Source organism: Malus domestica, chromosome 03 (assembly GCF_042453785.1).
Source record: "Malus domestica chromosome 03, GDT2T_hap1".
In the NCBI taxonomy this organism is placed as follows: Eukaryota; Viridiplantae; Streptophyta; class Magnoliopsida; order Rosales; family Rosaceae; genus Malus; species Malus domestica.
In genome coordinates, this window is record NC_091663.1 from 22,775,401 (window position 1) to 22,801,240 (window position 25,840).

General features: G+C 39.9%; 3 protein-coding genes across 3 annotated transcripts; all 3 read right to left on the reverse strand.

Annotated features, from left to right (window-relative positions):
- Nucleotides 1–753: 753 nt before the first annotated feature.
- Nucleotides 754–2,800, reverse strand: LOC139194480 (uncharacterized). The gene is made up of 2 exons (XM_070819164.1): nucleotides 1,893–2,800; nucleotides 754–1,819 (listed from the first exon to the last, which is right to left on the reverse strand). The coding sequence occupies exons 1-2, from the start codon at nucleotides 2,118–2,120 to the stop codon at nucleotides 1,373–1,375; spliced, it is 675 nt and encodes a 224-aa protein (XP_070675265.1). The 5' UTR covers nucleotides 2,121–2,800; the 3' UTR covers nucleotides 754–1,372.
- A 1,702-nt stretch (nucleotides 2,801–4,502) lies between these two features.
- On the reverse strand, nucleotides 4,503–15,529 carry LOC103399998 (uncharacterized). Its single transcript, XM_029100032.2, has 3 exons — nucleotides 15,368–15,529; nucleotides 4,980–5,080; nucleotides 4,503–4,895 (listed from the first exon to the last, which is right to left on the reverse strand). Exons 2-3 carry the CDS (start codon nucleotides 5,071–5,073, stop codon nucleotides 4,750–4,752), a joined length of 240 nt encoding a protein of 79 aa, XP_028955865.2. The 5' UTR covers nucleotides 5,074–5,080; nucleotides 15,368–15,529; the 3' UTR covers nucleotides 4,503–4,749.
- Nucleotides 15,530–16,741: 1,212 nt separating this feature from the next.
- Nucleotides 16,742–21,065, reverse strand: LOC103402116 (autophagy-related protein 23-like). Its single transcript, XM_029100033.2, has 5 exons — nucleotides 20,368–21,065; nucleotides 18,336–18,623; nucleotides 17,904–18,083; nucleotides 17,595–17,813; nucleotides 16,742–17,300 (listed from the first exon to the last, which is right to left on the reverse strand). Exons 1-5 carry the CDS (start codon nucleotides 20,842–20,844, stop codon nucleotides 16,896–16,898), a joined length of 1,569 nt encoding a protein of 522 aa, XP_028955866.2. The 5' UTR covers nucleotides 20,845–21,065; the 3' UTR covers nucleotides 16,742–16,895.
- Nucleotides 21,066–25,840: the final 4,775 nt, after the last annotated feature.

Below are 25,840 nucleotides of genomic sequence, written 5' to 3' on the forward strand. Positions count from 1 at the left end.
CTTTGGTCATACCGCACTTTGTATCGGACATCAACAGGAGAAACCCTATTCATACTTACCTTTGGTACAGAGGCAGTTGTCCTAGTTGAGCTTGAGCAAGCAACGTTCCGAGTCCAGAACTACGTGCAAAGCGAAAATGACAAACAATTTACCCTCAACTTAGATCTAGTCGAGGAACACAGAAACCAGGCTCACTTGAAGAATGTCGCCTACAAGCAGCGCATCTCCAACTACTATGACTCAAGGGTCAAACCTCATTTTTTCAAAGTGGGGGACTGGTATTGAAGAAAAGATTACTCTGCGACAGAGTCCCGAGTGAAGGAACACTTCGTCCAAACTGGGATGGACCGTTTGAAGTTGTTGGCATCAGTCGTCCTGGCTCCTACAAGCTTAGAAGCTCCGAAGGCAAAACCCTTGGCCATCTATGGAACGCTGATCACTTGAAGTACTATTACAAGTAAACTCACATTGTACAAGTGTTAAGCTTCAGCCGTTCAGCATCCTATGTAACGAAGACTATTTGGCATGAATTCAATAAAAAGGTGATTTAGACAACTCGGTCCTAATCCTCTTACATTCCTAGCAATGAAACACTCGGGTTCAAAGCTTCAACATGAATGCTTCCAACAGGAAATCAAGTCTAAGTATATGTCAACAAAACTATACAAATAAACAAACAATACTGGACAGAACTAGTACATCCAAGTTATGGCTTATATATAAACAAAGGATTTGCTCAAACATAGCCAGGCATTCATCAATAATAGTGCAAATACTTGGTAATTAACAACAAACTAGTACATCCAGAGTACATGGCACATGCCACACAAACAACAAACTAGTACATCCAGAGTATAGCACATGCCACACAAACAACAAACTAGTACTCTAGAGTACATGGCACATGCCACAAAAACAACAAACTAGTACATCCAAAGTACATGGCACAAGCCACACAAACAACAAACTAGTACATCCAGAGTACATGGCACAAGCCACACAAACAACAAACTAGTACATCCAGAGTACATGGCACAAGCCACACATTGTGCCACACAAATAACAAACTAGTACATCCAGAGTACATTGCACATGCTACACAAACAACAAACTCGTGCATCCAGAGTACATGCAGAAAAAGAGGGCACTATGAGTCATCCTCATCTGAGGCCAAACCTTTGACAATATCACTCTACGTTTCAACCCCATCACAATCACCACCTTCCTTAGCATCTCCAGGACCATCCTCACTCTCCTGAGACTGCTCACTGATACTAGCCTCATTATCAGAGTCATCATCACTACTAGGATCAACTGCGAGGACGAAGGCTTCACCCTTTTGTCGGTACTCATCCATCTCATCACGGTACTTTCAAATAATGTTTCCATTGTCATAACGCTTAAGGAAGGCCATCCATTTCCTTTTCTTAAAATTAGCCGCTCGAATGCCGTGAGGTCTAAAAGCATCGTGAAAGCCCTGGGAACCTAAGAACTCTTGCACAACAACATTTCTCTCAGTTGGGATACTCCTCTTCAGCCCAGAAACCTCAACCAAGGCACTATCTAACTCCCCTTTAACCTTGGAAACCTCAAGGATGGTTGTCTCCAACTGTTCCTTAGTTGCTTCCAATTGTTTCTTGAGCCTCACGTTCTCACCATTCCGCCTCTTCAAACTCTTAAAGTTTTCAACCTTAAGGTGGATGGCATCAGCCAAAGCTTTGCTCGTTTTTCTGGCGTCATTCACAAGCTGCTTATTCTCTTTAAACTTTTCCTTGTACCGCTCGACTTTTCGTAATCTGTCATCGTACTCGGTCATGACCTACATGACAAGATAATCGTCATCACCAAGAAAAATAGGGGAAAAAGCAAAGAAATGACAAAGTAACACTTACATAAGAAGATAGCCTCATCATCCGGTCACGATCTGATTCGTTCTCATCTAATGGCTCGCCAAGCTCATCAACAGTGGATCGACGTCCTGCCAAGCAATTATTGACATACCTAAAACTACTTGGCTGTATGGCAACCTTCAAGTCCTTCCAATGAATGATGCCAACCTCTTCCTTGTACTTTCTCTTACGGCTACAGATAGGGCCACCTTCTTGGTCAGTAGACTCCATGGTTTGAAGAAATATGGGATTAATGGTAGGAAGAAGAGGCAACAGTCGTCTCTCCTCCCCTGCAACTATGGCAGCAGCACACCCGATGGCCTCATCTTCAGCCTTCTTTGAGGCAGCAATCTTGAGGACCTCAACTTGGTATCAAAATTCGAAATTGTTATCAATGAGTCGAATTTAAGATTTTTCAATCATAATTGAAAAGAAATATCACTAGATCAAATCCGTAACACCTATTTCTTTAGGGTTTTGATCACAAATAGTCCATGAAATTGACCCAACTCATTGTTGTGGTCCCTCAATTTCAAAATCAATCAATGTCGTTCCTAAATTTGACTAACGCACATCAATGTAGCCATCCAAATCCGTCAATTTTTCTGTTAAATTCGCTGACGTGATAAAAAATAAAATCTTTCTTATTGCATCTTTCTATCTCTACTTCAATTGCAAAAACAGAACACCGCCATTAATGGATTCAAATACCCACTAACCCAATTGCACCAACCAATTTATGTTGCTCAAAATTTACTCCTCGCCAGTTTCGTTGACGGACTGTGACTGGACTTAGGCTAGATGGGTGTGGCAGATGGACGGAGGCGGCAAGGCAGATGTCGTTGGGCTTTTTTTGTTTTTATTAGTTATTTGGTTTCTAATTGTTTTTTGGGTAAATTACATTTTTACCCCTTCAGGTTTGTTATCGATTTCAATTTCTTACATCTTTAAAATATTTCAATTTCATACATTTACTTATCATTTTATTTCAATTTCATACATCTGTTAGAAAATCTGTTAAGTAAACCGTTAAGTGATGACGTGGCAAATATGGGGTCCACATTTGTGCTGACTTGACTGACACATTTGTGTCACGTTGCTAAACACTTGATAAAAAAAACTTTACATATTAAAATAATTACTTTTAAAAAACACAAAAAAACCTTAGAAATCCCTTTCGTCTTCCCCACCCCCAAATCAGACACACTCCCTCTTTCTCTAAACCCTAGCTCTTCCTCCACCGCCGCCCTCAGGGCCACCTCGAGCAATCCTCTACCTCCTAATATGCCGCCCTCCTATCCCCTCTACTCCTCTCCAAGCATTTCATTCTCTGGGTTACTCCTCTCCAAGCATTTCATTCTCTGCGGGATCTCCACCCTCCACTTCCTCGTCGTCCCCACCATCGACGAGGTCTTTGCTATGTTGCTTCTCGTCCCTATTCCCCTGGAGTTCCTCAAGAAGATGGAACAAAATGGTTCTGGCCTCGTTAGAACGGCAAAGATTTGGCCAGAATCTTTGCCGGAGTTCTGTACAGCTCGTCGTCTTGTGTCCCTCTGCATTTCAGATTTCACCAGTGCAGATCCAGAAGCTATGTGCGTGGAAACGGAGAAGTGCGTTGGTGGGATAGAAGGAGATGTGCAGTGGAAAGATAGAGGAAGGGATAAAACCTGGCAGGTTTTGATTTGCAAGGATAGAGGGAGATGTTTGCAGCATTCTGATTTGTTTCTTTTCAGAAAATAAGAAGATGGAGGGATAGAAATTGCCAGCGGCCGAACAGAGAGGTGTTCTACACCAACGAGGACGGGGACTCGGAAATACAGGACGATAAGGGTAGTTTTGAAGCTAGGGATTAGAGAGAGAGAGAGAGAGAGGAGGGGGGGGAATGTGTCTGATTTAGGGGTAGGCTCGGGTGGGGAGAAAAAGGTGGGGAAGACGAAGGGGATTTCTTGGTTTTTTTTTATTTTTTTAATTAATTATTTTAATATTTTAAAATTTTTATTAAGCGTTTAGCCACATAGCACAAAGGTGATAACCACGTCAACACAAATATAGATCATTTATTTGCCACGTCATCATTTCACGGTTTACTTAACAGATTTTCTAATAGATGAATGAAACTGAAATAAAATGAAAAGTAAATGTATGAAATTAAAATGTTTTTAAAATGTTGTAAGAAATTGAAATGTTTTTAAAATGTTGTAAGAAATTAAAATCAACCCTAAACTTGAGGGGGTAAAAATATATTTTACCCTTGTTTTTTAAACCATTAAAAAGTGAGTTCTTTTAGGTATCATCCACGTGGCATCATTATATTGGTTGTGTGACTTTTCTATGTGCCATGTCAGCAAACTACGGGACAATTTGACAGATTCGTACTGCAGGCACTATAGTAATGTGCGATAGTCAAATTTAGAGACGACATTGATTGATTTTCAAATTGAGAAACCAAAGTGATGAGATAGGTCAATTTCAGAGACCGTTTGTGATAAAAATTCATTTCTTCATGTGCAAGAAACAATGAAAAAGTAAAGAGAATCGTCCTCCCTTCCTGATCACTCATCCCTACAGGTATAACGATGGATTGTCAGGAAGGTTTGTAACTATGGCCTGAAATTTCAAATCAGTAAATAACTTCCATTAACACAATCGGTACACAGAAAACTGCCCCAAAAAGCAAGATCACGCAATCGGTAAACTATACCTTTCATTTTGCACAAGTGCGCTATTCTTATTTCAAATGCAAAAGAACCCGTAACTGAACGGAATTTTGTCAAAAAAATGCCTCTGGGAGTTTAATGCATCTTCCACCAAAGCAGAAACAATAACAGCTCAAGTCATGAGTCTATGACGAAACATTTCACTACTCCGAACCTGATTTGACAATGAAATTCTGGCGACTAATGGGGTTCATCACGACCGGAGGTCCTGCAGTACGTGGCCAAGCCTGTAACTTCTTGTCAGTTTCTTCCCCCCATTTTTTGTTTGAAATGGTACCAGGAGTACTACCTGGTTATAATTTAATAGTGTTAAATTGCACAGAAATTTATTACGCTAAACGACTTCATCAAGCAGTTTTGTCATCAAAAGTACCTCCGAATATCTTTTTGTCAGATATAGTAGTGTCAAAAACATACGCAAGCCCAAAGGTTCCCAAAACAGATCCTGCAATGTACTTTGCTGCCATTTTTCAACTGCAGAAACATAAAGTCAAACAATAAGCAAAATGGACAAATGGGCAACGAGAAGAGCCAGTTATCTCATTGTGCGTCGTTTCGGAATGAGTTAACTCAACGAAGATAGAAAGTTGAAAACAGATGCGTTCATTAGCCTTTAACGTACACAAGCACAAGGTCAGAAGGAGTAGCATCACTTACAATTTTTTACAATTTTTAAGTTAATGAATCTACGAACACTGGTCAAACCCAGCTTCTGAGAATATTACCATAAATGAAGAAAAATACTGATAACTAAAATATGACAAATTTGAGTTAAGATAACATTTCTAACAAGTCCTAGTTTGAGCCTATGCACATAAACTTCAAAGGGTTCAAATCAGCAAAAGCATTCTTTCACAAATAAACCTATGGTTCAATTTTTCAGGGATGAATTAATGTGTGAATCTCATTTAAGACACCCTAGAATATAGTTGTCTTTCAATCAGATAATGGAGTAAGGCTTGAAACATTAAAACCATAAGATAATGGTGATTTACAAGGTAACAATCCAAGAGACCATTAGCTCTACCAACATATCTTCAGCTGAGAGAGTAACCCCCAAATTCACAGCCAAAAAATACACAAATTCTTAGCCAAAACCCATGAAGACAAGTTGTTCAACCCCAAAGCAAAACCCAAACAAAAAATTATCAAAATAAGAGGCCCATTGTTTGAAAAGATATTTACATTCAGTCGTTGCTGCTTGGGGTGAAGTATAGTTGAATCTTTCGGTTTGTTTTGGGAGGTAGGGATTATAGAATTAAGAAGATGTAATGATGGTGAACAGCCGAGGAAGGGGTCACTGCTGGGGCTGGGGTAAAGAAAAGCTGTGAACTTCTTTTTTATTTTGTGGTATAGGGCTAGGAAAGCTTTTTCCTCACCTTCCTGGAAGTCACGTTGACCGCATTCATGCCTAGTTGAGCTTGTCTAGAAAGACACACACACACACACACACAGGTGGGTGTGCTTATGGCAGCAGAGGGCAGGGACGAACCAATAAATTCTTACCCAACTCCATGAAGTTCCAAGTTTTTCTGCCCAAGTTCAAAACCCACACCCAAAATAATCCACATAAGAGACTCAATTGCCCAAAAAGAGACTTGTATTATGTCATTGTTGCTTTGGGTGAAGATAGAGTTGATGCTTTGTTTTGTTTTGGGAGGTAGGGAATTATAGAATTAAGAAGGATGTAATGATAGGTTGAGGATCTGAGACTAGGTCGGGGAGGTCTGTTTTAGATGAATGGCTGGGGAGGGGATGGTGGGAAAGGGGTCACGGCTGGGGTGGAGGAAAAGTGGTCATGGCTAGGGCTGGGGATGGAGTAAAGAAGAGATGGGGAATTTTCCTTCTTTTCATTTTTTTTTTTTTGTAGTAAATACATAACTCCGCCTATGTTTTACATGGCCGGTCCCAAGCCCGGATAAAGGAGGAGGGGGAGGGCGTCAGGTAGTCGACAGCCGGCACTCCATGATCACGTCGAATCCTTATGAAAATGAATCCAGAACAAAATCGCGCTAAAGCTAGGGCGTCACCCGTAAGTGGCGCGCTGTGTGGCCCGAGCACAGTGATAAGTGAGCAAGGGTCGCTGTATCTCCATCGGCACCCGGATGCAGTGTTAAATGAGCAAGGGGGCCATAGAAACTTCTTTTCGAACGACTCCACTCAAAGTTGTTTGGGAGCATATGCTCCTATCAACTTTACCCGGGACACACAAAAGAAGTACTTTGATCCTATTAGACGGGGGAGGGTGAAGAAGCTATGACAGAAGGGTAGAGTTCAAGATAGCAAAATGCGTTTAGGAACGTGGAATATAGGAACCTTAACGGGAAAATCTATGGAAGTAGTGGAAGTTATGGTGAGGAGAAGGATAAATATTATGTGCCTACAAGAAACTAAGTGGGTTGGTAGTAAGGCAAAGGATCTAGAAAACTCAGGGTTTAAACTTTGGTATTCGGGCACAAATAGAACGAGAAACGGTGTTGGCATCATCGTGAACAAGACCTTGGTACAAGATGTTGTAGATGTCAAGAGGGTAGGAGATAGAATCATGGCAATCAAGATTGTAATAGGACAAGAACTTATCAATGTGATTAGTGCGTACGCACCTCAAGTAGGGTTGGATACGAGTTCGAAGGAGAAATTTTGGAAAGATCTTGGAGACTTGGTGCAAGGAATTGCTCAGACGGAGAAGTTATTTATAGGAGGAGATTTAAATGAATACGTGGGCAGGGAGACAGGCAACTATGGAGGTTTTCATGGTGGCCATGGTTTTGGGGAGAGAAACGAGGATGGGGAAGCTATCTTGGATTTTGCAATGGCATATGATCTCTTCTTAGCCAACACCTTCTTTAAGAAGAGGGAAGAACATGTGATCACCTACAAGAGTGGGTCGTCAAAAACACAAATAGATTTTCTTCTAATGAGGAAAGGGGATCGTATAACTTGTAAGGATTGCAAAGTTATACCTGGAGAGAGTGTGGCTAATCAACATCGCTTGTTGGTGATGGATGTACATATCAAAAGAGTAAGACAAAAGAACAAGACTTGGAAGTGCCCAAGGACTAGATGGTGGAATCTAAAAGAAGAAAAACAAGTCATTTTCAAAGAGAAGGTAATCACCCAATGTGTGTGGGATAGAGAGGGGGAAGCTAGCCAAATGTGGGATTCCATGGCTAGTTGTATCCGAAAAGTAGCAAAAGAGGTATTAGGAGAGTCCAAGGGCTTTGCCCCACACCAAAAGGAATCTTGGTGGTGGAATGAGGAGGTACAAACAAAGGTGAAGGCTAAGAAGGAATGTTGTAAAGCCTTATACAAGGAGAGGACCGATGAAAATGGTGAAAGGTATAGAAAAGCGAAGCAAGAGGCGAAGAAAGCTGTCAGAGAAGCTAAGTTAGCGGCTTACGACGATATGTATAAACGACTAGATACCAAAGAAGGAGAGTTGGATATCTATAAACTATCTAGAGCAAGGGAAAAGAAGACAAGGGACCTAAACCAAGTGAGGTGCATCAAGGATGAGGATGGAAATGTTCTTGCTACAGAGAACGCGGTTAAAGACAGATGGAGAGGTTATTTTCATAATCTTTTCAATGAAGGACATGAAATGAGTGCTTCTTTAGGGGAGTTGAGTAACTCAGAAGAGTGTAGAAAATACTCTTTTTATCGTCGAATCCGGAAGGAAGAAGTGGTTGTAGCTTTGAAGAAGATGAAGCATAAAAAAGCAATAGGCCCAGACAATATACCAATCGAAGTGTGGAAACTTTTGGGAGAGACAGGTATAACATGGCTCACTGACCTTTTCAATAGGATTTTGAAAACAAAGAAGATGCCAAATGAGTGGCGAACGAGCACTTTGGTGCCTATCTACAAGAATAAGGGCGACGTACAAAATTGCATGAACTATAGGGGTATTAAGCTAATGAGTCATACAATGAAGCTCTGGGAGAGAGTCATTGAGCATAGATTGAGGCAAGAGACACGGGTTTCGGACAACCAATTCGGATTCATGCTAGGGCGCTCAACCATGGAGGCAATCTATCTCTTACGAAGATTGATGGAAAGATATAGAGATGGGAAAAAGGATTTACACATGGTCTTTATAGATTTGGAAAAAGCGTATGATAGGGTCCCAAGAGACATTCTTTGGAGGATTTTAGAGAAGAAAGGAGTACGAGTAGCATATATCCAAGCTATAAAGGATATGTATGAAGGAGCAAAGACTGCCGTAAGAACTCATGAAGGACAAACCGAAAGCTTTCCCATAACTGTAGGATTACATCAAGGCTCATCCTTAAGTCCTTACCTTTTTGCGTTGGTAATGGATGAGTTAACAGGACATATTCAAGATGATATTCCTTGGTGTATGCTTTTCGCAGACGATATAGTGTTGATAGATGAAACTCAGGAAGGGGTAAATGCAAAGCTTAACCTTTGGAGAGAAGTGTTGGAATCTAAAGGTCTTCGCCTAAGCCGATCAAAGACAGAATATATGGAATGCAAGTTCAGTGCAAATGGAGGCCAAAACGAGTTAGGGGTGAGGATCGGAGATCAAGAAATACCAAAGAGCGACCGTTTTCGTTACCTAGGATCTATCTTGCAAAAGAACGGAGAATTAGATGGAGATCTCAACCATAGAATACAAGCTGGATGGATGAAGTGGAAGAGTGCATCCGGCGTGTTGTGTGACCGCCGTATGCCACTGAAGCTCAAGGGAAAATTTTATAGGACGGCAATAAGGCCGGCGATGCTGTATGGCACAGAATGTTGGGCGGTGAAACATCAACACGTACACAAAATGGGTGTAGCGGAGATGAGGATGCTTCGTTGGATGTGTGGGCACACGAGAAAGAAGGAATGAGGATATCCGGGGTAAAGTAGGAGTAGTCGAAATTGAAGGAAAGATGAGAGAAAATCGGTTACGGTGGTTTGGACATGTGCAAAGAAGGCCTACTGACGCTCCGATTAGAAGATGCGACTATGGGACAGAGGTTCAGGGCCGAAGGGGTAGAGGAAGACCTAGGAAAACTTTGGAAGAGACTCTAAGAAAAGACTTAGAGTACTTGGATCTAACGAAGGACATGACACAGGATCGAGCACAATGGCGTTCTAAGATTCATATAGCCGATCCCACCCAGTGACTTGGATTTTCCAAGTCTCCAACCGAGAAGTTTTCCTCACTCGGGAAATTAAGGGAACACTACCCCAACCTACATGCTCCACTCAGAAAGCTTCAACATACAAGCTTCAACAAAAGAAAATTCAAAGAACTTAGCGAAGAAGGCTTTGGTGTATTTAACACAATACGTTGAAATGAAGGAAAGCTTATTTATTGATATCCCCGATAAGCTACAAATATGTACATATACATGAGTCAAAATAAACACACAAGAGGGAGCCTTCACAAAGGTCGCTTAGGAGAAGTCTCAGCAGTCGGTAGAGCCCCAGAAAGAGAAGGCACCGGAGGGGGATCATTTGGAGCCTCAGTACTGGACAGAACCCTAGAAGGAGGAGGCATCAGAGGTTGATCATTCGGAGCTTCATTACGCGGTACAGCCCCAGAAGACGAAGGCAATAAATGTCTTTGGAACAAACCCACAAATCTCTGATGATCAAGTAAAACCTGACCATCAGTTTCCTTCATCTGGTCAAGCTTCCTCTTCATGTTTGTAGCATAGTCATGTGCGAGCCGGTGCAACTGTTTATTCTCATGCTTGAGCCCTCTAATCTCCTGTTTGAGACTCATCACTTCAGCCGCCAATGATTCAACTTGGCGGGTTCGAGCAAATAGGCGTTGGGCCATATTAGACACAGAACCTGCACACTGAACACTGAGAGCCAGCGAATCCTTAACAGCTAACTCATCAGACCGTTTGGAAAGTAGTCTGTTATCTTTGGGAGTGAGAAGGTTTCTGGCCACCACCGCAGCGGTCATATCATTCTTCATCACGGAATCCCCAACGGTAAGAGGACCAGTAGGGGAGACGAAGGATGGGCGCCATATGTTGTCTGGAGAAGGCGGGGCTGCCTCTTCAACAAGGTTCAAGTCAAAACGACGGTCGGAGGGGCCAGACATTTTCAAAGGTGTTGAAGAGAGAAGAGGTCGGACAAATCAAGATCTTAGAAGTGCAAGAATGAAGCTTCTACTGGTGGAGATTCAAGTGTGCTTTGGAACTTAATGCCAGCCCCTATAAAAATCTGCACTCGACGGAGCTTCAGAAATCGAAGAGGCGCCTGCTCAGAAATCGAAGAGGCGTTTGCTTTCTCAAAAGCTGGGCTGCTTAGAGATCACGAGGGTTGATCTCAGAAATCGAAGAGGCGTTTGCTTTCTCAAAAGTTGGGCTGCTCAAAGACCACGAAGGCCGACCTCAGAAATCGAAGAAGCGCTCGCTTTCTCAAAAGCTGGGCTCCCCAGAGACCACGAAGGCTGATCTCAGAAATCGAAGAAGCACCTACTTTTCCAGCCTTGTCAGCACCTGTCACATGCACACTCAGCTTTGCGGAAATTATGGGCATTCTGTCGAAGACTTCTGGGGAAGTAGAAAACACATGAATCTAACTGTTCAATCACCCACTTCCCACACGCAACAATAGCTCATGGGTACCACAGATAACTTTGCCAAAGTTCTCTGCCAAAGTTGAGCACGTGAAGCTTGCAGCTCCCACTACATCGTTCTGACCAAGAAGGGTAAAAGAATAGCAAAGAAACAGCACTAACAAAGTTTAGACCCATAAATTTTGAAGGTCTAGCTACCATATTATTACCCACAAAGGTAAAGGAACAGTACCACTGCTGGATAATTGGAAAGTCCCTGTGTGTCAACCTCTGTGCTTCGTGGCAAGGTAGACTAGCAAACATGCCCAACTTTTACTCACATTCGAGAAAACACTCCCAACAAGATTGCTTGCTCCAAAATTGAAGAGGCACTGCCCTCCGAATCTCGAGAGCCAGACTCCCAACATGATTACTTTCTCAAAAATCGAAGAGACACTGCTCCCCGAATCTTCGAGAGCCAGACCCCCAGCATGATTGCTTTCTCAAAAATCGATGAGGCATCGTTCTCCGAATCAATCGAAGAGGCGCTCGCTTTCTCCAAAGCTGGGCTGCTCAGAGACCACGAGGGCCGATCTCAGAAATCGAAGAGGCACCTACTTTTCTAGCCTTGTCAGCACCTGTCACACGCACACTCAGCTTTGCAGAAATTATGGGCATTCTGTCGAAGACTTCTGGTGAAGTAGAAAGCACATGAATCTTACTGTTCAATCACCCACTTCCCACACGCAACAATAGCTCATGGGTACCACAGATAACTTTGCCAAAGTTCTCTGCCAAAGTTGAGCATGTGAAGCTTGCAGCTCCCACTACATCGCTCTGACCAAGAAAGGTAAAAGAATAGCAAAGAAACAGCACTAACAAAGTTTAGACACATAAATTTTGAAGGTCTAGCTACCATATTATTACCCACAAGGGTAAAGGAACAGTACCACTGCTGGATAATTGGAAAGTCCCTGTGTGTCAACCTCTGTGCTTCGTGGCAAGGTAGACTAGCAAACATGCCCAACCTTTACTCACATTCGAGAAAACACTCCCAACAAGATTGCTTGCTCCAAAATCGAAGAGGCACCGTCCTCCGAATCTCGAGAGCCAGACTCCCAACATGACTACTTTCTCAAAAGCGAAGAGAGGGTAAAGGAACAGTACCATTGCTGGATAATTGGAAAGTCCCTGTGTGTCAACCTTTGTGCTTCGTGGCAAGGTAGACTAGCAAACATGCCCAACCTTTACTCACATTCGAGACAACACTCCCAACAGGATTGCTTGCTCCAAAATCGAAGAGGCACCGCCCCCCGAATCTCGAGAGCCAGACTTCCAACATGATTACTTCTTCAAAAATCGAAGAGACACTGCTCTCCGAATCTCGAGAGCCAAACCCCCAGCATGATTGCTTTCTCAAAAATCGAAGAGGCATCGTTCTCCGAATCTCGAGAGCCAGATACCACAGACCACTTTTTCAAAGTGCTCTGACAGAGTTAAAACATGTGAAATTGGCAGCTCCCACTACCGTGCTATGACCAAGCAGGGTAAAGGAATAGCATTACTACTTGTTGTTAGGGAGACTCCTATATATTTCGACCTCCATCCCCAACGGACAGGCAGACCTGCAAAAATGCTCAACCCTTCATCATATCTGAGAGGGCACTCCCAACGAAGCCTTTCAAAATATTCAGCTTTCTTTCCCCCCGATAATACCTCTGCAAACAAGCTATACTAGAGCAAGAATATCTCATATCATCAGGGTTAAAAGCAAGAGTATCCCATATCATGCTTTTTCCCTGTCTTTTCCTTTGGCCTTGTTTTTACCTGCAAGACAAGGAGAAAGAGAGCAATCAGTCAGCACTTGGAATCAAGCTTCCAGCCAGGAACTGACTGCCTGGAACCCCTTACCTGATTACTTACCTGGCATTGCTCTCGAGTACTCATCTTCAACATCTTATGTTTCCAGGGAAGATTCCGCATCTGCTTGAGGAACAGATAGGGCAAGTGTGAAGGATACAAGGAAGCATGTGGAGACAAGCGTATCAGCACACGTGCCGATACATCTATTACTCTGTCAAAAGCAAAAGTATCCCATATCAGCAGGGTGGAACGTACTCTAGATTTGATGGACTTGTTTTGACCCTCAAATTCTTCAGTCGGCCTTATACTCTGGAGGAAACCAGAAAACCCTCCAGCTCAGTTCAAGAATAAGCCTGTGGAAAGTTACTTCTTCAAAAGCAAAAGTATCCCATATCATCTCTTCTCATTTTTCTTCTCTTTATCCTTCATGCTGCTGCAAGATGGGGAGAAGGTGAACAATCAGTCGGAGCTTTGATTGCTTACCTTGTCTGTCACCTCTTTCAGTAGACCCCCTAGCTCGGCGACTTGGGGGACTCCTACTACATGGTTTGTATCGCGCTTGACCAAGCCTGAAACTACAAGTAAGCTTCAAGTGAAATTGATACATTACCTTGTGCATCTCCACCAGTTAAAGATACCACCCTGGATGGAGGAAGAGTACTTCCAGAGAAGATGCCACATCTACCTATGAGACAGAAAAGGCAAGTCAAGACGACACCACACTCCGATACTTAGAAGTTTCGTGATTACGAGATCATTCTCCCACAATATTTCCTAATGTCATTTGTACTAAATCATTCACTTGTACTCACTAAAGGAGAGCTTGAACCTATGTACTTGTGTAAACCCTTCACAATTAATGAAAACTCTTCTATTCCGTGGACGTAGCCAATCTGGGTGAACCACGTACATCTTGTGTTTGCTTTCCTATCTCTATCCATTTATATACTTATCCACACTAATGACCGGAGCAATCTAGCGAAGATCACAAAAAGCGACCGTTTTCGCTACCTAGGATCTATCTTGCAAGAGAACGGAGAATTAGATGGAGATCTCAACCATAGAATACAAGCTGGATGGATGAAGTGTAAGAGTGCATCCGGCGTGTTGTGTGACCGTCGTAGGCCACTGAAGCTCAAGGGAAAATTTTATAGGACGGCAATAAGGCCAGCGATGTTGTATGACACAGAATGTTGGGCGGTGAAGCATCAACACGTACACAAAATGGGTGTAGCGGAGATGAGGATGCTTCGTGGGATGTGTGGGCACACGAGAAAGGATAAGATTGGGAATGAGGATATCCGAGGTAAAGTAGGAGTAGCCGAAATTGTAGGAAAGATGAGAGAAAATCGGCTCCGGTGATTTGGACATGTGCAAAGAAGGCCGACTGACGCTCCGGTTCGAAGATGTGACTACGGGACAGAGGTTCAGGGCCGAAGGGGTAGAGGAAGACCTAGGAAAACTTTGGAAGAGACTCTAAGAAAAGACTTAGAGTACTTGGATCTAACGGAGGACATGACACAAAACCGAGCGCAATGACGTTCTAGGATTCATATAGCCGACCCCACTTAATGGGAAAAGGCTTTGTTGTTGTTGTTGTTGTTGTTGTTGTAGTAAATACATATTAGTAATCCGGTGGAAATGTGGGATTTAACACTAGTTTCAGGGAGAACTAGAGCAATTAATCCTAAAGCTTATTACTCTACAGTCCCCATCATCCCCACCGCAACAACAAGGTTGACACCGAACAGAACAAATTGACAACCAAAGAGAACTACAAGGTACAGTTGAAAACTATATTGATAAAGGAGCATGTTCGTGCGGTGCATATAGACCATGCATATAAGAGATGACTAAAAACCTTGAATCAAATATATAGCAACTCAGTTTCCGTATTGTCCAACATAAACACGGGAGCATTGTTCAAAGTAAAAAATAATACAGTGACTCGGCAAGGCTAGAAAGAACCTAAACCATCACAGCGAAACAAAATACAGCAACTACCATATGAAAGAGCAAAAAGATGGCGGAGATTCGCATAACCAAACAGCGGCTAGACAGGGTCGTTTCCAATGTTAAATGTAAGTTCTTTCAATGTATAAAGTTTCTAGATTTCTCAATCAATAAATGAAAATCTGCTAAAACATCAACCTGGAATCCAATTTATCAAGTCTATGATCCCACATTTTCTCAGAAACCAAACATAATATACAAATATAAAATCAATAAAAGTAATTCATCTGGTAAATTGTAGTATACGAATCTGAGAAAATCCCAAGCATAATAAACGAAACCCTAGATCTATCAGCAGATATGTAATTCAGAGCGCGACGTTGCGGATATCAAAACTGATGAAACGGAGAACTCACAGATGAATTGCAATGGGGAGAGATTAGACGACGGCGTTGAGAGCAGGGCGCTGCAAATGGTGGGTGGGACTCAGGTAACGGAGGCACAAATTGTGCCGCATCTGAATTTATAAGAGTGGTTCTCTCCTGCGCATATGGTGGGTTGTGCGCGTGAGATGCGCATGACCCGGTTAAACTTAATCTCGACCTCTCATTTTTTTAACTTGAAACCAGCGGCTGTGATGCGTTTTTAGAAGAAACAGAGGAAATGCTTCGTCTTCCATTTACGGGTAGGTTTGGTTTCATTTGGTTTGGATTTTTGTCAAAATCAAAATCGAATTGAAATTTCGGTTCGGTTCAATTTCTTTTTGTTTGCTTTTTTTAAGTTTGGTTTTGTTTGGTTCGATTTTGGTACAGTTTCAGTTTTTTTTTTAATTTTATTTTATACAACTTATTCTTTTTTTAATATGAAATTTAGAAAAGAGATTTGCATTTATCAACTAATAATAAGAAAAAGTGGAAAATGGAAAGGTAGTTTTGCATATACAAGATCATATAAATCAATCATATTCTATCATTAACCTCAATTGCAATGAAAAGTGATCACCATTTTCCATTCAAAAAACAAATAAACAGAGAAACCATTCCAAAGCCTTCTGAAACTTTTATCTATTACCAAAGAAATATTTTCCCTAATTGAAACAAGTATGCTCCTTGAAAAAGTCTTAGGCTTAGTTTCAAATTTGGCAACAAGTTTCACAAAAGAAACATCATGGGCATACATTTATAAAGTGTAAAGGGATTCAGTTCGGTTCGGTTTTCGAACCTCCAAAATCAAAATCAAACCAATAAGGTTCGGTTCGGTTCAATTTTTTATTGGTTTTCTGTTTTTCAGTTCGGTGTTTGGTCCCTTTTTTTTTTTTTTTTTTCAGTTTTCAGTTTTTTAACATCCCCTACTTCCATCACCTTAAGATAGAAAAAAAAAATCATCCATTTTGATGTAAATACTAGAACTCAGCAAACCCGACAAAGCATGGAGGATCTACATTTTACGTTCCACACTACTGGAGTCCTGGCCACCCAACTTGACCACCAAACCATACATGTTAGTTGAACATTAATTATTTAATCTTCATTCTTCTAGAATTTAATTGTATGCACGTTTTTTTGTTGGTGTTGTGTTTACTAATACACAGGTTATATACATGAATAAATTGGTAGATGAGAAAAATATTTAAATGACCTTATGATTTTAAGTAGACATATCTTTCTACCAAAAGGCTCAACTTCTAATTTTCATTCAACTAATAAATTTAATATAATAATAATATTATTAAATTTTCCAACACTATATGCGGAGCAATTAAGCATAAGTTGATACCGACTCCTTAGAACTTAGATTCCAACTCACCAACCCTCTTCAATTAGAACAATGGGCCGTACAGTTAACATGATTAGAAAGGGGGAACAATTTCCTACAGTTAATATGGGTAAAGTAGATGAAAATTCCTAAGCTGAATCCATGTACTGAATCTATCTCAAAACTTTTCTATGTCTTGGAAGGTTGAGGGTAATGACACGGGAAGACTGCTTTGCCATTCTGCCTCGCCGAAAATGAGGAGTTTCCGATGTTTTGAAATGGCGTTCGCTTCGGAGCATTAGGTGTTGTGTTGATGTATGCGTCCGGTTTTTTCCTTTCATCAGTTAAACCCTCCCTTTGCTTGCGCCCGTCTTCTTTGGTACGCTGATTTTCCTTCAAGTGACAAATCAGTACCCGCTTTTCCATTTCGTTATGTGGATTCCGGGGAATAAGTGGCGAACCGTTGGACTTCATTAGTCTTGTGCTTTCTTCCTTCCTCAACCTATCAAGCTCTCCTTGGAGCGTTGACACATGCACTTGTAACTCCCTTCCTTTGCTTTCAGATGAAATGGCTTTCTGTCTCCATTCTTGCACCTGCAGAAGAAATTGAAAAGGAATCATCTAAACTAAGTTCCAGGCCTTCTAACTTCTAAGCATCATAAGAAACCTGTCAATCCTGTTGCAAAATCATGCAGAAAATCAAGGATATTCCAGCTATTCCGAGCATATTGCTTTTCGATGGATATTAGATTCTCCTAAAACATCGAAGAGAGCAATGTAGCCCAGCCAAAAAGAGCTGAGGATAGCCCTCTTCCCAGTAGCAGCTTGGTCTAGATAAATTTGTAAACTATAACTAAGCATAGCATAGTAAAGGACGAAATATCTTACAGCTGAGCGTAAGGATTGAATCTGGTAATCAGAATCTAGAGCTCGATCTTCCCAAAAGTCCCTAGAAGCCTGCAATTCTTCCATCTCCTCCCTCACCTGCCCCAGCATCTCCTGCATCTGAGACCATTGCTCTGTCTCAACTCGGACTTGCTCTACAATTCTTCGAACTATTGCCTTGCAACGTCCTGAGCATACGTCCTCTTCACGAGACTCTTTCTCCTGCAGAGCAAATTGTCCAAACCTAAAATTCCTTCTAGTAACAATGTTTTCTTTATTCCATAAATAAGTCAACCTTTTGCAAGAATATACCTTGTAAATTTGTTGTATCAAGGAAGAAGACAGATTTGCAGCTTCGATTCTCTGGAAAGAAGAGGCAGAACTGGCAACCGAACCATTGGCTGTAGACAGCATTGAACCATACTCTTCCTTGATCCTCTCTAATAACATCCCATTCGACAATCCCTCCATTTTCCTTCTCAGAATCTCCGCCTGCGTAGTATTTTTTATAGAACCGATAAGGCAACCATGCAAATCATGAAGTAAAACAATGCACGCCTGGTTACCGAGAGTCTCCCCGCTATATCAATTTTAAAGTCAAAACTAATATGATCCAGTTGAGACGTGACACACACGCATCATAACAATATAAATCGTAAGAGTCAAAATCATCTGTGTCTTCAAATTGAAGTATCAAAGGAAGATCGATGACACTAGTTTGCACGAAAGGAAGATAATGCTCACATTGCTTTTCCCACCCGAAACCAAGTTCTCATTTACTCGAGAGCTTGATTTGATCGACAAGCTTGCTTCTGCCATCCCTTGGATCTCCTTCACACGTATCTCATCCGATGTCGTCCTAAACTTCTGAAGCCTTCTTTGGAGATGATAGGCTTGTTTATCAAAATTACTAGAGTTCTTCCCAACCTCCGAATCCTTAACGCGTAAATTTCTTTGCAAACTCTGTAGTTTCTCTGCCAAGTGTTGAATCTCTTCCTCCAAAACCTTTCCGTTGCAAATCTTCTTTTGCCCCTGAAAACCAGTCACAACATCAAAATTTGTCTCACACAAAGCCATTGTCCATTATTCTGAAGAAAAACTTGCTGGAATATCATAAGAATACAACGAAGAATGCAGAAGAAGCACTAGCACGGTTTAAGATTCGAATTTTTCCTTGATTTTAGTTCAATATAATTTCTTCTTAAGCAAATGGAAAAATTTACCGAGCAATCCAAGAAACTGAAACAGAAACAAAGTTCAGATTTGAGCAGTAAGACCATCTCCAACTCAAGGGTGGGAAATCCAAAAATTTAGCCCCGTATTTTCAACTATTCATCTACGTATGAGGTCAGTTTAGTTTTTTCCTCCAAGGGTAAGGGACCTATAATTCCCACCCCAACTTTATAATTTATTAAACTTTTTTATTTTTTTTTGCTAACAATTTTGGAATTAGTTTTTATATAATCTATCTTGTCTTATTTTTACAAACATTTTCATTTTTTATGTACATAAATTCAGATTCCAACAAACAAAATGCTTTTGAGTTCTGAAAATTTAATCTTTTAAGATCTCTTCTTTTATTTTTCTGATTTCCTATGTTCAGCTATCTTGTCTGATTTCCTACATATTTGGTATCTTCAATTCTATTTTATAAGCTGAAGGAGTTGTACACAAACACACACCTCATTCTTAAATCTCATACTTTTGCTTAAACACTTTAATTTTTCAATGCGTTCAAGTCATGACAAGCGAATTCAGATACTAGAAGAATTCAATATAGAAGAATTGGATTAATTAATAATATTATTTTGATCGTTGGATTTCAAATGTTAAGCCGCTACATTATTTTATTACCGTCAAAATTGATTAAATTAGATTTAAGCCATTGAAATATAAAACCTACGGTCGAAAAAATTTCAAACTGACAGTTGGGTTTTTTTTTTTCTTTTTAACCAAAGGTAGAAATATTATAAACGAATAGAAAGTTTTACTGAGCCAGAATGTTAAACAGTTGGGTTGAAACGGTAAAGAAATCTAGGCAGCACAGCAGAGTTACTGTTGGAAAGTCTGAGCACGTCTCACCGGATCACATGGCCTAGCGCATCTGAGCCGTAAAAAATGCGCTTGTTGTGACCCTGGCAGCAGGGAATCCCTCGGTCCACTTGCGCTTGACGAGCGGCTCCGCCCTTTCCATCCCTTTCATGTGGTGCTGCTGCTTGCTGGGGCCTTCCAATCGCTTCCTTATCCGTCCGGGGGCCATTGGAGACTCAAATACCCACTCCAAACTCAAAATTCTTATGTTTTTTTATTCCACCCCCGTCCCCGTGGGAGACGGTCTAAAGGCATATTTTTCAAAAAAAAAAAAAAAAGAATCTGCAATATTCAAACCAGATAAATACTCTCTCTCTCTCTCTCTCTCTCTCTCTCTCTCTCTCTCTCTCCCCTGATAAAACATGAGAAACGATAGAATAGTTCTGCTTTCAAAACCAAATATAATCTATCATTCAAAACTTGAGCAAGCACGGCAATTTCAATTCCAGGTTTTTATAATTTCCCCATGTGTTTCAAAACTTCAATTTTCTTTGTAATCTAACTATCACCACGAAACGAACTTGAAAAATCCTCCACTTATTCCTATCAAATTTCTCAGCAACCAAACAGAAAAACCCTGTTGGGGTTTTCCTTCTCCTTCTAGCATTTTCTCATCAACCAATCAGGCAATTCAAAACCTACGTAAACAAATACAAAACGAGAGAGAGCGAGAGAGAGGACTTACAGAAACAAGAGTGTGCACAGCTGATTTAAGAGTCCTCTCCATCTTAACCTTGGTCCTCTCCATTTTCTTTTCAGCAATATCCCTCTCCATCCTTAACAAATTACACTCCGCCCTCAGCATCTCAGCCTGAAACCTCCACCTCTCCTCCTCCACCACTCCCCCACCCTCCTCCTCCTCCTCCTCCTCTCTAACCCTCTCTCTCTTCCTCTCTCTCTCCTCCCCATCCCCACACTCTAGAAGCACAACCGGCGAACCGTTTCTCGAAAAAGCTCTCTCTTGATCAAACAGAGCCTCCAGCTTTCCCTTGTGGTCCTTCCTGGCCTCCCCTGAATTGTGTTTTCCGCCATGAACGTTCTTGGTAGCTCTCCGGCGAGGCCTCCGAGGGAGGTGGAGGATTCTTGGTGTTGGTTGGGGTGGTGGGTACTGCCATTTAAATCTTCTTGTTGCGGTAACTGCAGTTGCAGAGGAGGATGACATTTGCAGTCGAGACGATTAAAAAAGACACGAACTTTGTGTTCCTTTTTGGGTTTGAAAATGAAAGGAAGAAAGAAGCTAGACGTTAGGCTTCATCTTGTTTGTTTGTATAGTGTAAGCTGTAGCTTAACATCTGAGTTGAGAGAGAGAGAGAGAGAGAGAGAGAGAGAGCGTGCAACCTCGTTCAGTGCAAGAAACAGGGATTTCAAATGAAAGCTGCGCTTGATGTTAATTTTGTGTGGCCAAATGTATTGGTATCTAGTTTGGTCCCTTTGTCTTTTATTTTTTGGTTTTATTGGAATTTGAATAGTATTTCAGGTTTTTTTGGTTGAGTAGAACAATATATTTTACACTAAGAGAAGAGGAGAGTTCGAAGAGGAGAGGAGAGTTCGGTTAAGCCACACAATAGGTAACCTAATTTGATATCGAATTCGCCATTCACAAAATTTGAACCTAAGACCTTGATGAGATTTTTACCGTCTACACAAATAAGGATAATAACACTTAAAAATACTTGCAATAATATAATGATGTTGTAGTATAAATGCTCATGTAAGGTCATCCTCCTCAATAACTATTTTACTAATTTATGTAGAAACAATTCCTAATTAACTACTTACAATAACAACAACAACAAAGCTTTTTTCCCACTAAGTGGAAATAATATCACAGGGATTCGAACTAAAAATTAAGAAAGGTGATTTTGAATTTAGATAATATTAAAAACGAATTTTAATTAAAATCAAATATGATAAAATATAAAATCTACTCATCAGACCTCTCACTTACAAGTGAAGAGGAATACCACCAGATCGTAATACTGAGTGATGTATTTCATGGTCTTAGTTTAATAATAATTTTTGGCTTTAGGCATATTTTAAAGTTTGTTGTGAACCCAAAGAGAAAAAAGAGGGAAAATGATCATCGCCGCATCCTTTTCTTAGGGATCCAGTGATGCTGACCGTTTATTGTACATCGTGCGGTCATTTTTCGTTAAATACTATTTATATTTAATTTTAAAATTTAAAATAATTTCTGACCACATGATATACGATGAACGATCACATGATCCTTAGAATCCCTACCAAAAAAGAGATCTCAACGTTTGTTCCTTATGTATGACCATTTGATCTTGGTAATACCGGCATTCACTGATAAGTATTCCATGTATTTGCTTTTTGATTTAATTCAATAAAAAAAAATACTACATGTTTTTTATTTTAAAGTTCAAGAAAAATTAAATAACATGTCTATTATTTTTTAAAATAATAAAATAAAGTGTTAAAATATTATCAGAAAAAATAAGAAATTGACTCAATATTAAATTTTGAAAAGGATGTTCAGGTCTAGATTTATTATTATGTCGGTTTGTTTGCGTGCTTTCCTTTAGTCTCGTTTTTCAACGAATAAAAAGAAAAGAAAAGGGTGTCTTCAGCATATTATAGAGTGCTAGTAAAACTGCATTTTAAGTGATCTTTGAAATTGGACGTTTCCACTAAAACATCTTTTAAAGTTTTGAATCACTAAATAAAATCCAAATTGCAGGGTGTTAGTAAGATTGTCTTTTAAGTTGGTTGTCATATTCCAACTGATTTTTAGTTTTGAATCCTCTTTGGTGCTATTCTCTTATTGCAAAGTCAACAGATTTTATCCCTAAAATATTTGTTCATTTGAAGTGTTTTTGTATTTTAGTGTAATGTCTGAACTGATTCATATGTTTATTAACATTGCACTTGAATTGTAAGTGATGAACCGTTCATGTCATATAACCTATTGCATTTTAAGTTCAAACATGTCCCATCTTTCAGTTTAGATTGAATATATCATATTTTTATTGAGCATTAAAAAATCAATTTGAATTGTACGTAAAACGGCCTTCTAGAGAGAGAGAGACGTTGCAGTAGGTTTAGGAACCCCTTGCCTTCAAATATACAAATAGTAGGATTAGACGTGCAAAACATGCTTAAAATTTGAAAATATTGTAAATAGTTGCTGTGACAAATCTGGCCCCATTCTCCTCGGTATAAATGCGTGTAAACAAAAAATGGAATGATTAAGTGATAAGTAAGTAGATTAGGAACTAAGGTAAATTATTAGTTATTTATGAATAAAAATTTCATATTTTATATTTCTAGATTCCAATAGAGACTCAAGTAGTTAGCATTGGTTGATCGAACGAGAGACTTCCATGCTTTAGAACGGGGATTTTAAACCCATGAGATACAGTAATTTTATTTTGATAATCAAGAACAAGTTTTGAGAAAAAGATTTCATTCGCATTTCCCAAGTATCAAAAGTACGTTCCAAGCATTGTTCATCGCTTAATCTACTATTTTAGTTTTTATTCAAATGTTCATAGTTGAAAACTCAGTTCTTATTGTTTCTCGTTTCTTTTTTTGGATCAATCAGTGACTGTCATTTAGAACTTTTAACTTAGTACTTCTTTCAATAAACGACGACTAAATGTCAAGTTCAAATCTTCTGCACCCAAATTCCTCTGTGGCATATCTCTTAAAGTTTGACACATGTCCTCAAACATAACAGAGCGATGAATTTGAGGGATTAGGAACTGAGATTTCATTTTCGTTTCTCTTTCCAATTTCGAGTTAGTTTCACAGGGACGCAAAATTCTTGAATGTTAGGCAGCGGGAGGAAGAGAAAGAAAGGAAGAGAGAGAGAGCTTCTCAAGCAATCCAACCGCCGCCAACTGTTCATGCCCCAAATTCTTCCGTCAATCTGCGACCTTCTCAATGACTCTATATCGGCTCTGCACCTCAGCCCGATGAACCCGTTCCTATCCAAATTGAATGATATCCACTTCTTTGACGACTTGGATCATGTAAAGCCCCTTCCACTTTAAGCCTCATTTCCTCAGAGGTCACATCGTCTGTTGGATATATGTTAACAATCCGTAATAAAATAAATATGCTAATAATAAATACAAATGAATATATTCCAGAGACTTAACAAGATGAAATATTAATTAAGCAGAGTAATAAAAGATCAAGGCTTGCGTACCGCAATGTCTTTGAAACAGAAATTTCGCCCCTACTCAGTGCTTGTAGTTCTAAGGACGTCTGCTTCACTAGGATTCAACGATTTAAGTCAAAAATTCCAGCACCGGAAAATTGACTTTTGGCGAATATTAATGTGGTTCTCTCAGAAATGATGTTTATGATTGCAGGAGAAGATTTATGATTTTTTCTGTTTTCTAAATGTCATGCAGATGGATGTATATATACTGTGATTATACATGTTCACAACAGGTATAAGGAAGGGATGCATCTGTTGGGAGACATTTGCTGAAAAGGGTGTTTTTGTTTATGCGTTCTCACACTTCAGACTTCATCTGAAAAGATGAGTCTGTTGGTGAAAATAATTAATTAATTTAAATTCAAAATTAAAAATAATTAATTAATTCAGAAAATAATTAATTATATATTAATTATAATTAATTATATATTAATTACCAATTAATTAGTACACCCCAAAGCCCAACCCTAAGGATGAGCCCAATTTTAGTCTCCAGGCCTATTACTCAAATCACTTTCTATAAAGGACAAAGCCTTATAAAGTGATAAAATCTTTTGAGAATGGCCAATTTGGGACAAAGAAATTTCTACTCAAACTACTCAAATTTCCAACATCATCTGCAACAACATCCCATGCTATGTTGGTGGTGGCATTGAGTGTAAGAGTGTGAGTGGCAGGAAGGGTTGGGCTTCAGGTTTCAAGTTATATTTTTAGTTTTTATTATTGTTATTTTTTAATAGAGCTAACATCGTTTAGACATAGAGTTAGGGTTGGACAAGGCAAATTCTGAGATTGAATTTAGACCCTTTGTGGTGAAGTCTGCTAAGATTTATGCCCAAAATGAAATTTTTGTCATTTGTCTGTTAAAAGCAAATACGACCCTTTCTTTCTCTCTCTTCCCTCTTCCTTTCTTTCTTTTATCTCAACAACCTGCCGAACCAGAACCTGAACAAACACAACAATTTCATCTTCTTGATCAATCGATTTGATTCCCCCATCTCAAATGAAAATTGTGGAAGCTACTCCTTCCACTCTCTCTGCCAAAACCCCATAGCCATTTCCTTTGTATAAGAATTGTGCTTGATAGTTTGAGCGTATTGTATTAATGTTTATATAGAGATTACAAGTAGAGTTTAAGTGAAGAACAAACTCTTCAAAAACAAATCAAAGATAATTTATAGATAATACAATTAACAAATAATCTATTTGAATTCAAAAGCATTCAACAACCAAAGGATTAGACTGTTGAGAAGTTATAGCTACGCATTCACGTTGACTGATTCCATTGTGATCTCTAGTGAGTTTTGTGGCAGGAAGCTTTGATTTCAAACTTGGTTTATCACACCTCTGCAAGCTAAGTGGTCGCCGACGAATGGGAAGCTTGGATAGAAGATAGTTAAACCAATAAGTGGACAGGCCTTTTGTTAAAAAATCTGCAACTTGATCTTGGGTAGCTACATATCCCACTTGAATTTCACGTCGAGTTACCTTCTCTCGAATATAATGGTAGTCCACTTCAACATGTTGTGTCCGGGCATGGAAAACTGGGTTGGAAGCCATGGAGATTGCAGAAATATTGTCACACCATACTTTTGGAGGAGAAAGCTGGATATGAAGATCATTGAATAACTTTCGAAACCATGAAATTGTGGCGGCAGTAATGGCAAGTTGGCAATACTCGAACTCTGTGCTTGAACGAGAAACACCTTTTTGTTTCTTGGAACTCCAGGACACAAGATTAGAACCAAGAAAAATGCAATATCCTCCTGTTGATATGCGATCATTAGGGTCTTCAGCATAATCAGAATTAGCAAAGGCAGTAAGAGTGAGAGGTCCGCGTTTATACACAAGACCATGATTAAGTGTGGATTTTAAATAATGAAGAATTCTCTTGACAGCAATCCAATGTGTAGTGGTTTGTTTGTGCATGAATTGGCAAACCTAGTTAGCAGAGAATGCAATATCT